The following is a 12195-nucleotide window of genomic DNA, read 5'->3' as shown; positions in this document are numbered from 1 at the left end:
GATGCGGCGTTGCCAGGTAACGGGCACGATGGGGCGAGGCTGGCCTTGGGAGACGTCGCAGAGCAGGACAGTGTCCGCGAAGGGGATGTCGGCCAGGCGGAGGCCCGTGTCCGCCGCCCGGAGGGCTTGCACCGTGGTGTCGGTGGTTTGGTCCGCCGCCATAAGCGTGAAGTCCACGCCGAGGTGGACCGCGTTCACGCTGGCCCGAGAAAGACAGTCGGCCACGGCGTTGTTTTTGCCGGCGACGTGCCGGATGTCCGTGGTAAACTCCGACACGGCGGAGAGGTGGCGCTGTTGGTGGGCCGACCACGGCTCCGTGACCTTGGCCATTGCGTAAACCAACGGCTTGTGGTCGACGAACGTCGTGAAGGGTCGGCCCTCCAGGAGGTGGCGGAAATGGTGAACGGCCAGGTGTAGACCGAGGAGCTCACGGTCAAACGTGCTGTATTTGAGCTCGTTCGGCCAGAGCTGCCGGCTGAAAAAAGCGAGTGGCTGCCAAACCCCGTTCACCCATTGCTCATGTACGGCGCCCACCGCGTAGTCGGAGGCATCCGTGGTGAGGGCGATGGGAGCGTTGAGCACCGGGTGAGCGAGCAGTGTTGCATCGGCGAGGGCCCGCTTTGAGCTTTGGAAGGCCGCGTCCATTGCTGCGGACCAGACGATGTCGTGCTTGGCCGGCTTGCCCCGGAGGGCTTCGTAGAGGGGCCGCATGAGTTGAGCAGCGCGGTGATAGAAATTCACCATTCCCAGGAATTCCTGCAGGGCCTTTATGGAGCGGGGACGCGGAAACGTGGTGATGGCCTCGATCTTGGTTGGCAGCAGCACGGCCCCGTTCTTGGTGATGTGGTGGCCCAAAGAATCAACGGCTGTCGTGCCGAAGTGGCATTTGGCCAGGTTGACGATGAGGCCGTGCTCACTGAGGCGCCCGAACAGTGTTCAGAGGTGGAGGAGGTGCTCGGCCCGGGACGTGCTGGCGACGAGGATGTCGTCCAGGTAAACGAAGAGGAACGGCAGGTCACGCAGCACGCCGTCCATCAAGCGCTGGAACGCCTGAGCCGCGTTCTTGAGGCCAAACGGCATCCGTAGGAATTCGAATAAGCCGAACGGCATGATGACGGCCGTTTTAGGGACGTTGGCCGCCCTGACAGGTACCTGGTGATATCCTCGTATGAGATCGATTTTTGAAAAAATGACCCGTCCTGCCAGATGGGCGGAGAAGTCTTGGATGTGCGGGATCGGATACCTGTCGGGGGTGGTAGCGTCGTTAAGGCGGCGGTAGTCGCCACATGGGCGCCAGCCGCCCCCTGGCTTTGGGACGATGTGTAGTGGCGAAGTCCACGCGCTATCGGAGCGCCGCACGATGCCGAGGTGTTCCAAAGCGTCGAACTCGGCTTTGGCCACGGCGAGCTTGGCTGGGTCGAGGCGGCGGGCTCTGGCGTAGACCGGCGGGCCCGTGGTTGGTATGTGGTGCTCGATCCCATGTCGTACTGTGACGGCCGAAAACGTCGGCCGCGTGAGGGCCGGGAACTCCGTGAGCAGGCGAGCAAACTCGTTCGCCGCCGGGAGGGCGCATGCCAGCTCGGTCGGAGTGGAGCTGCTCAATGTGCATACCAGGGAGCTGAAGGTCTCGGCGTTGATGAGGGGATGCCGTTGGACGTCCACCAGCAGTCCGTGTGCACAGAGGAAGTCAGCGCCTAGCAGAGCCATGGGCACGTTTGCGGTTACAAACGTCCAAGTAAAGCGTTGGCCGCCGAAGCAGAGGGTGACGTTGCGCGGGCCGAAGGTGCGGATGGCCGATCCGTTGGCCGCAACCAAGGAGGGGCCGCAAACCGCGGACTGCCTGTCCTGATCAGAGGCGGGTATGACGCTCAGTTGGGCGCCGGTGTCGCACAGGAAGTGCCGTCCGGACGCTTTGTCCGTGATGAAAAGTAAGTTGCCCGTGTGGCCGGCGCTCATGGCTGGTAATGAACGCCGGCCCGGCCGTTTCCCGGCCTGCCGAAGGTGCACGGGGGTCGGCATGTCCGGGCCTTCTGTCCGAACCTTGCATGATAGTAACACCACGCTTGGTCAGGTGGAGGCCCCGGTCGTCGTGCTGGAGGTGGTCGGCTCGGCGTAGGGGCCGCCAATTGCGTCGGCCGTTCGGTCGTCGACCGTGCCGGGTGCTCGGGCGCCATGGGCGTTGCATCGGACGGCGGTGGGCCCCAGGTCGCTGCTGCAATGCGTTGGCCTGCCGCGGAGATCTTGTCGGCTTCCCTGGCGAGGGCGCGGGGATCCGTGATCGTCGTGCTCACCAGTGCGAGGCGTACCGGGCTAGGCAGCTGACGGAGGAACAGCTCCCGGAACAGGAATGCCGGAGAGTGCTCGCCGAGCAGCGAAAGCATGTAGTCCATTCGCTCGGACGGGCGCGTGTCGCCGAGCTCGGGCAGGTCGAGCAGGCGCCGTGCGCGTTCCGCCGATGGGAGGGCGAAAGTGTCGAGGAGGAGCTTTTTAATCGCGCCGTATTTGTCAGCAGCTGGCGGGCTCTCGAGGAGGCTCAGGGCGCGGGCCGTGGTGGCTGAACCGAGCGCTGCTACCACATGGTAGAAGCGGGTGTCGTCGGCCGTGATGCCTCGCAGGGCGAACAGGGAGTCCGCCTGGGCGAACCAAACCGCCGCGTGAGCCTCCCAGAAGGTAGGCAGTTTAAGGGCAACTGCCGTGTCCATGTCGGTAGGTCACCAATGTAGGGGCTGTGCTCCCACGTCAATCGGAAGAATGGACGCGACAAAAAGCTGGAATTCGTCCGAGTTTCTTTATTGTCACAAAACAACTTGGTTACTCTGAAAAGCCCGTTTATCGGGCAGCAATATATATACACACATTATCACGGAGCGTTTGCCCGGGAAAGGCGAGAGGGGGCGTGGCCGGGCGTCCTGGCCGCGGCCTGGCAAGTCGAGGGCGGGCATGCCCGGGCATGCCCGGGCGTCCCGGACGCGGCCTGGCAAGTCGGGAGCGGGCGTGCCCGGGCATGCCCGGGCGTCCCGGCCGAGGCCCGGCAAGTTGAGCGCGGGCCTGCCCGGGCGTCCTGGACGAGCCCGGCATGGTGATCGCTCCGCGTCCTTGGTAGGTGCAAGGCGATTGTGTAAACCCAGCGGTAGCCACTACAATGGCACATTTGATTGATTGATTCATTCATTCATTGATGTTGACGGTACTAACCCTACAACACCCAATGCTAACCGTATTTTACCAGCAAACATACACACAGCACACCACACACCCTACCCATACATACATACATGAACAAAAATGACCGCATTGATTACGTAACGTAACACAACGCTTGATCACCGTGCGTTGTGACGTACCGTGCATTCTGATGGGCTTGATTCAACCTTACTATTATTCGACGTATGATTAGATTTTTCGGGGTCCCTCGTCGTGAATAACACTCGACCCCAACCAAAGCCAAAGGAAATCTGACGCAACAAACCCAGGCAGTGTGTAATAATCAGCAGATGCCTACAGGCTTGATGCGTTAGGCCCATCAGAAAATCAAGATGGTGGCCATATCATTTTGTGTTCTTGCTATGGCAGGTGGAGTTAAGTGACTGATATGGGTGGGGTCCAGCAGCCGTCCGACCAGTGGGTGGGGGTGCACATTTCAAAAATCAACCCCCAACAAGAACCCCAATAACAACAACAACAACAACAACAACAACAGCAACATGAGGCTCTTGTAGACCTGCGCCATGCCGCAGGCAAAAATAATTCAAAGAGGCTAAAGGGATTTTAAAAGACGAATATATAAAGAAAAAAGTCTGTTGCTCATTGATGCATTCGGACCTTGCAGGAACCAGTGCAACCAAACTGCATGGCCGCCTCTTTCATCCAAAGGAAGGTCGCGGGCTGTGTTTGGATAAAAAAAATACTGACTCAAGATAAAACCAGCTAATTGACCTTCAAGCTTCGATCGGGGCTTGTGCTTATACACCGCCTTGCGTTTTGTTCCCAGGAGTGATCGAGTAATATGTATGGTGAAGATCGTGTGTTGAGGTTGTCGTGATTTGGTGTCAACAACCCAAATTTAGTTACTAGAGCATTTACTTACACGTGCGCCTGTTATTAAAAAGATTGCTTTACGCAGATTTATTATTATACTTCCGTGTTCAGGCCTCCAGTATGTTGCTCACGCACTGCCTGGGTCTTTCCCGCGAGCGATCGAGTAATGTTTTGTGAAGATCGTTTGTTGAGGTTGTAGTGATTTGTTGTATTTTAAAAGTAAAATTAATAAAAAGAAGTTAAAAGAAGGGAACGTGGTCCAAGCACATTTTGCAACCCCCAGGATTAGTAATTCATACAAAATCATAAAAAGTCCAACATTCCCCAATTTGTCATGCAGGAAATATTGAATCCATATTTCATTTAAAATACCCCGGGCAATGCCGGGTAATTCACCTAGTTATTTATAAAATCACAATGGAATCGTGTTTTGGGTTGTGGGTCATGTGACACTCAATTAAATTGTATCAAACATTATGGGTCTTCTAGAATCTCATACAATGGTTTGTAGATTCCTCGATTATAGGGTGGGTGGTTCCCACCCGACTGCTGGTTGCATCATTTTTCTGTGGGCACGTCTGCCGCTGATGCAATGCCTCTCCAATTAATTATCTGTTGCTCATTTTGCCGACCTCGGAAGGATGACAGGCTGAGTCAACCCCACCTGGCGTTAATTCAACGGGATTCAATCTCAGGACCTTGGGATCCCAAGCCCGCTGCCCTAACCATTAGGCCAACACCAGGTGATGATTATAGGGTGAGGAAAGAGGAGCTTCCTTGATGATTGACTTTGTGAGTCGAAAAGGAAATTGAGGTTTTCTTTGCAATCACATGACTAATCCCCAAAATGGGTAAAATAAATGTAACAATAACGCAGAATTAATTTTTCCTTTTTTTAAATACCCCTTGGCTCAACATCGAGGCTCATGGAAGAGCAAGATCATGGAGGGGATGAAATGACGGTGGAAGCAACTCCAGGATACAATATGAACGGAATCAAGGGAATGAACAATCAAGGGAATGAACGAACAAGAAAAGAGACATAGGAGGGGAGGAAACACTGTAACCTATAAGTAAGGGGGTTGGGCTAGGAAGGGTTAATGGGGGTAATAAAAGTAGTGAGTAAGGACAGGGGTTGCTATGGATGGTGATGGATAGGGGGCTTGGGGGTGGGGGGGGACTTACTATAGTGACTAAATCAAACCAGCAAGATGACAGCCTCCATATGGCTTGTCCACAGTAAGACATATGACATCACCACATCTACCTCTTTGAGTAAATCAGACTGAGATTAGACATCAATGATATTTGTGCACCGGTTGAGTCGCTGGACTTGCTTGCCACCCTTGCAGTGGCCACTGTTCAGGCTTACCTCAGGTCCTCTATCCTGTGCTGCAAAGCTTTACCTCGGAGCCATATTATATTGCGTCAGTTTCTCCAAAAGATTTGTCCATCCTCCAGCTCCACCTCATATGATCTGTGACTGACCATCTGCACTATTCGGACTCTGTCATCCCGATGGCCGCTCCTCCAAACACGGATGGCTTGCTATTTTTTCAATTGTGACAGCCAATATGTGATCAATATCTTGCCAATACGTGATCAATATCTTGCAAATACGTGATCAATATCTTGCCAATACGTGATCAATATCTTGCCAATACGTGATCAATATCTTGCCAATATGTGATCAATATCTTGCCAATATGTGATCAATATCTTGCCAATATGTGATCAATATCTTGCCAATATGTGATCAATATCTTGCCCATACGTGATCAATATCTTGCCAATATGTGATCAATATCTTGCCAATATGTTATCAATATCTTGCCCATACGTGATCAATATCTTGCCAATATGTGATCAATATCTTGCCAATACGTGATCAATATCTTGCCAATACGTGATCAATATCTTGCCAATACGTGATCAATATCTTGCCAATACGTGATCAATATCTTGCCCATACATGATCAATATCTTGCCAATACGTGATCAATATCTTGCCAATACATGATCAATATCTTGCCAATATGTGAACAATATCTTGCCCATACGTGATCAATATCTTGCCAATACGTGATCAATATCTTGCCAATATGTGATCAATATCTTGCCAATATGTGATCAATATCTTGCCAATATGTGATCAATATCTTGCCAATATGTGATCAATATCTTGCCAATATGTGATCAATATCTTGCCCATACGTGATCAATATCTTGCCAATATGTGATCAATATCTTGCCAATACGTGATCAATATCTTGCCAATACGTGATCAATATCTTGCCAATACGTGATCAATATCTTGCCAATACGTGATCAATATCTTGCCAATACGTGATCAATATCTTGCCCATACGTGATCAATATCTTGCCAATACGTGATCAATATCTTGCCAATACATGATCAATATCTTGCCAATATGTGATCAATATCTTGCCCATACGTGATCAATATCTTGCCAATACGTGATCAATATCTTGCCAATACGTGATCAATATCTTGCCAATACGTGATCAATATCTTGCCAATATGTGATCAATATCTTGCCAATACGTGATCAATATCTTGCCAATATGTGATCAATATCTTGCCAATATGTGATCAATATCTTGCCAATATGTGATCAAGATGTTGCCAATATGTGATCAATATCTTGCCAATATGTGATCAATATCTTGCCAATATGTGATCAATATCTTGCCAATATGATGATCAATATCTTGCCAATATGTGATCAATATCTTGCCAATATGTGATCAATATCTTGCCAATATGTGATCAAGATGTTGCATTGGGTGGAACTTAACCTTGGGTGCTGCATCTCAGGCTTCACTGTAGGCAAATATAGGACATGTAGGGATCTTGTCTTTGCTCCCCGGCCTTCTTAATAGTCTCTTCATGATCTTGACACTGCTCTCAGCCAAACCATTCAACTAGGGATAATATGGGCTTGACAAGATGTGTTTGAACAGTCGGTCTGTTGTGAACTGCTTGAATTCAGCAAATTGTGGACCTCCATCACCCACCATCAGCAAGAGGATCCTTTGGTGTCCAAAGATGTTGACAGTGTTACCTCCACCATGCCTGGTGTTGGCTTAGTGGTTAAGGTGCCGGCTTGGGATCCTAGGATCGTGAGTTCGAATCCCGGTCGACAGTTGAATTAATGCCAGGGGGGCAAATTGAGTACCAGCTCACTGGTAATTGGGGGTGAAGATGGAGATTGGGGGTTGTTTTTGGATACAGAGTCGAGGCTCATGGAGGAGCCAAAACGCAGAACATAACAAAACAAAAATAATAGTCGGAAGAGGAGGCGGGGGGAGTTGTTAGGGTTAGGGTTAGAGTCTTGGAGGGACAGGGTTGACAGACAAAATAGAGGGAGTCTTGGAGGGACATTTGGAACAACACCTCGATGATAACGGATCAACTCCCAATCCCTACTCATGAAGGCTTTCTTGATAATTATTTTGTTGTATTCACCTTATTGTATTCACCTTATTCACCTTATTGTTAGGATTGGTTTAACTTTAAAAAGATATTGATACATGTTTTAGTTTGTGATACACAATTCACGAGTACGTAATTTGATTTCATTCCCTCTCATTGCATTCACCAGCACGTACAGCCCGTACCAAAGCCAGCAGTGCCGCAAAAGCCCCTTCCGCATTCCCCAGGAAGTAATGTGGTCGCAAGTCCCACGTCGCTCGCTGGCAAGGCCATCAGCCCAAATCTTGCTGCAATTGCTGCATGCTTCTCTGAGCATCCTGCTAGGTGAGCCTCGTAGTGCTACTGTTTCCGCGCTTCGTCTTGGTTTTGTTATGAGGTTCCTCCAACCCTCCCTTTTCCACACTACTGAAGATATATTTTGCTTCCAGTTGCCCACATAGTCTAGGATATGTTAAACTTTACTTAAACCTCAACATATATGTTACGTTAAACTTGGTCATTGTCGTCATCTTCTTTGGTGTGATGTTTGGAGCAGTTGAGGAGGTGAGGTGTTAGAGTTAGGGTTAGGGTTGTTAGGGTTAGTGGTTAGGGTTAGTTGTTAGTTGTTAGGGTTAGGGTTTGAGTTTTTAGGGTTAGGGTTGTTCGGGTTAGGGTTAGGGTTAGGGTTAGTTGTTAGTTGTTAGTTGTTAGGGTTAGGGTTAGGGTTCGAGTTTTTAGGGTTAGGCTTGTTAGGGTTAGGGTTAGGGTTCAACTGTGAGTCGAGGAGGTCAGTGGTTTGAACCTTGGCTGGGTCATACTTTAAAAATGGTATGTGCTACTTCCTCTTGGTACTTGGTAAAAGGGTACTTGATATTAAGCGTTTAAAACCGAGCAACGCCGGGTACACCTGCTAGTGTATATAAAAGTGGATTTGTATATTTATATATGTTTCAAAAACTAAAAAACTACTTGACCAAATTCAACCAAATTTTGCATGTCACCTAAGGGTAGCCCAAGTTTGGTTTCTGTCATGGTAGCATATCTGGGGGAGGGGGTTCAAGGTGGGGGGAATACCCCAATTCTCTCTATATAAATGTGTATCATGTAGCGCCACCCGGTGGTATCCGGCATTACAAATGATCTTCTTCTTAAAGAAAGTTTAAGCAACTTGATAATATGATAATACACATTGCTGTGATGCTGATATCTGAGTGAGAATAATTTAATTTTTTTCAAAATGGAAACATTTCACTCATTTTAAGCGGATGCTCAAACCGAAAAATCCAACACGGAGCTTCATAAAAAAGCGGAAGTGAATTTTGCTTGCACCATATATAAGCAACAACGATGGCTGATGAAGGTGATGTTCGCTGACTTCCAAGCAGATGGAACATGACCTCGGACAAATGATAGAGTGATTAGAGCAGAATGTTTGTGAAGTACAATATGTCGTCTTTTGATCAAATCCGCAGCAAAGCGACGGGTAAAAATGTGTCGTCTTCCATAAAGAGAATCATAAACTCAGAGGATAATGAAGACATATTTGAGGAGTTAATCTACTCTTTCTTTTGTTGCAGACCTGTCCCACTTCATCGAGGCCAGCCATCAAACCCTATCGATCCAAAGTACTTGATTCGAAAATAATGCTGTCTGCCAAGGGGGTTACCACCACCAAATGGACCCTAAAATTTGCACTATGATGTCGGAGTCGGTGTTTTTCTAGAGATTTTTTTACACTTTGTTTGTAATCCTTTTTGCCGGAAAAAGAAACTCCTGGGGTCAAAAGGGGTGAACACAGGTTTGAAGCTCATGCATTTGCTACACCATGATGGATATTCAAATTGTTTGCATTTCTTAACAAGGTCTTTTGCCGTGTTTTTAACTCAGGTGTTGATTTTATTGTGATATTTATGGTTCGTTCCTTTATGTCTATGACATCATCGTTTACAAATGATGGATTCTCATTTTTTTTTTGCTGGCCATGTGACTAACCTTCAATTTACCTTCTTTTCTTCCGCCCCATCTGCACCCATCGCACTCTTTTCCAACTTCCATCTCTGCTCTCCAAACGTGTCCCTCACCTCCAGACACCTGAACAAGTTTGTTTACTCGTCTGTGAGTGTTCTTTTGATGTGCAGCCACTTTGTTAATTCAATGCTGCTGCACACTACACTTTTCTGGTCACACTTTATGAATACTCACACAATTTGGCTTCACCGAGTTGTAGATGAAACATAGCCGGATAGTTTTTGTGTTGGAAAGAAAATTCCTTTGTCTAAAATCGCTAATCAACATGTTGGTACTTCAATTTTATGGCATTCTGAGTGATATATACGAGGGCCGTACCGAAAGTCATGAGCACATTTATTGTCCATTAAAACAAAGGTACATGAAAGAAATCTGATATTGTCAATAGTAACTGGACAGTGGACAAACCACATTACTTTTCTACAAAATCTCCAGAACGATCCACGCGTTTCTGCCAGTGCTGCACAGGCCTAAAAATCCCGCTGTGGTAGAAGTCCATCCCAAGACGTCGCAAACAGGTACGCATGGCTATCTGGACTGCCTCATAGTGCTGGCCTCTCATGTGATCTTTCAAGGGCCTGGACATATGGTAGGTCAAGTCTGGACTGTACGAGGGGAGCACGTCCTCTCCATTCTTTGAGATTTCCTCCAATGTCAGGTGTGCAGTGTGAGGTCTAGCATTGTCATGTGGAAAGATGACACCTTTTTTCATTGGGCACTTTTCCCGAAGTAAATTGCACGTTTCAGTTTCTTGAGAGTCTTTGAGATTTCCTCCAATTTCAAGATGCACTGCGATCTCCATAACAAGTCACCCTTCGGTCCTCACTGATCGCATCATCTTTTCTGCTCGTTGCGTTCAGTCATGGCTGATCGGCGATGTCCATATTTCCGTCTTTGAAATGTCTCACCCACCTTTTGACACTGCTAGTGCCCATGCAGGCATCTCCGTTCACCTGACTCAATCGGCCGTAGATATCTCCAGTTGAGTTGTTCTCCTTCACAAGGAATTCAGTTGGCGAAACGATACGAGGTTGACAGCCATATTGTCGCAATGGATTGTGGGACACCAGTGATGTGCATGCGCCAAGCCTGTGTTTATATTGGAGTGGATAGATGGATAGATGTCGTTAATAACTTGTGCTCTACTATATTCGGCACAAACGTGTGGAATCCATTGTTCCCTTTGACTTTTGGTACGGCTGTCATATATATATATATATATATATATATATGCCAAAATCAATGCGAAATTCCCATATACATTACAATTACAGTTGATCTTTTCTTCTTCTCTAAAAAGTCACCTGCAATTTCAGGTTTTGCAGGGAATGTGGTCCAGAGAATTTGATGGTATTATGTCGGCCATTTTACATACGGATCTCTAGCTCAGCATTTGTGTGAATAGGTGCCGAGGCAATCCCGCACGGACATTTCTGGCACTCCGGGGAATAGCAAAAGAGCAGCTGTGAAAAGAACCGAGTGAGAATCTCCATTTCTGTGACACGACTTCGTTTTTGCACAATGGAAACCCGTGCAATATGAATATTCCGTTCCAAGTGTATCGCACTTGGCTTTCAGGTCGCACCTCATCTTGTTCGGCCCATCTCTCTGAAATTTCATAATCGCTCGAGGCCCGCGCACACGACAATAGCTCTCCTGTCATCAGCCTCGATTTTTTAAATAATGCCATTAAGAATTTATTTCTTCATCAAGCTGATTGTTTATCAGTCCAGAAAAGGCTGCGGGCAGACCTTTTTAACCACCTGGCTTTTCCGTGCCATCCCATGATTGCGCATAAGCTGATTACAATGTAATCCACTTCACTTGATGTTGGAGAAACAGCACACGGAAGGAGCCGACGCATTGCTTGTTTCTGGGAGAGTGTGATGGAGAATCTACCATGAGACATTGTGCAATGTAATCCATTGTGTTCTTCATCAGGGAAACATTAATATAAAAGAAAGACAGAGAGAGAGAGAGCTGATGGCAACAGTGGTTGCCTACTTTTTTTTTAACGTGGGTGCTGTTTTATGCAAATGTATTAGGCCGCAACTTTTGTTTCCTCGATCCAGATGGAGTTTTTGCTAAAGCACACTCATACAAGTATAAGCTTTTTGCTTTCCTTTTCATTTCGGGGGAGTATGTACATTTCATTGCATTTGTAAGCCAAAAATTACGTTTTATTTGCTACATCTGAATAATGATAATTAAAAAAAAAAAACTTTTACACTTTTTAAATAAAAAGGACTTCTTGAGTACGATGATTATTCTCACTCTTTCACTGATGAGCATCAATAACCTATGTGTATCAGGAAGCAGCTCTTATTATTATTTTGTATTCAGCCTGTGTTGGTTGCATAATTGCTGGAAGAGCGGCCGTGCCCCCTGTTTCCAGCAGGCTGGTACTCATTTTCCAGTCATACCACTCACTCATACCTCGGAAGGATATCAGGCTGAGTCAACCCACCTGGTGTTATCAGGCGCTCTAACTCAAGACCCTAAGATGTTAAGCCAGCCACCTTAACCTAAAGACGACACCAGGCTGGAAACAGCCATGAGACCAATCACGGTTTCCTCTGTATGGTCTTCCAACCATAGTTTTCTATTGTAAAGTCATTTATATTTCTTTACAAGATGAGTACATTTGTTCTTTACAAGATGGAGCCTCATGGAAGAGTGACATGACACAGGGT

General features: G+C 47.5%; 1 protein-coding gene across 1 annotated transcript in view; it reads left to right on the top strand.

The window, feature by feature from the left end:
* The window catches only part of LOC144891184 (disintegrin and metalloproteinase domain-containing protein 9-like), a 76583-nt gene extending 64825 nt beyond the window's left edge, over positions 1-11758 (top strand). The window contains exons 8-9 of the mRNA XM_078773545.1: positions 7665-7819; positions 9052-11758. Coding sequence (XP_078629671.1) covers positions 7665-7819; positions 9052-9118 — 222 coding nt within the window. The 3' untranslated portion in view covers positions 9119-11758. The remainder of the gene's footprint in view (positions 1-7664; positions 7820-9051) is intronic.
* The last annotated feature ends 437 nt before the right edge of the window (positions 11759-12195 follow it).

The sequence above is a fragment of the Myxine glutinosa genome, chromosome 3 (assembly GCF_964187855.1).
Source record: "Myxine glutinosa chromosome 3, kmMyxGlut1.1, whole genome shotgun sequence".
Taxonomy (NCBI): Eukaryota; Metazoa; Chordata; class Myxini; order Myxiniformes; family Myxinidae; genus Myxine; species Myxine glutinosa.
This window is presented reverse-complemented; position numbering and strand designations above follow the sequence as displayed.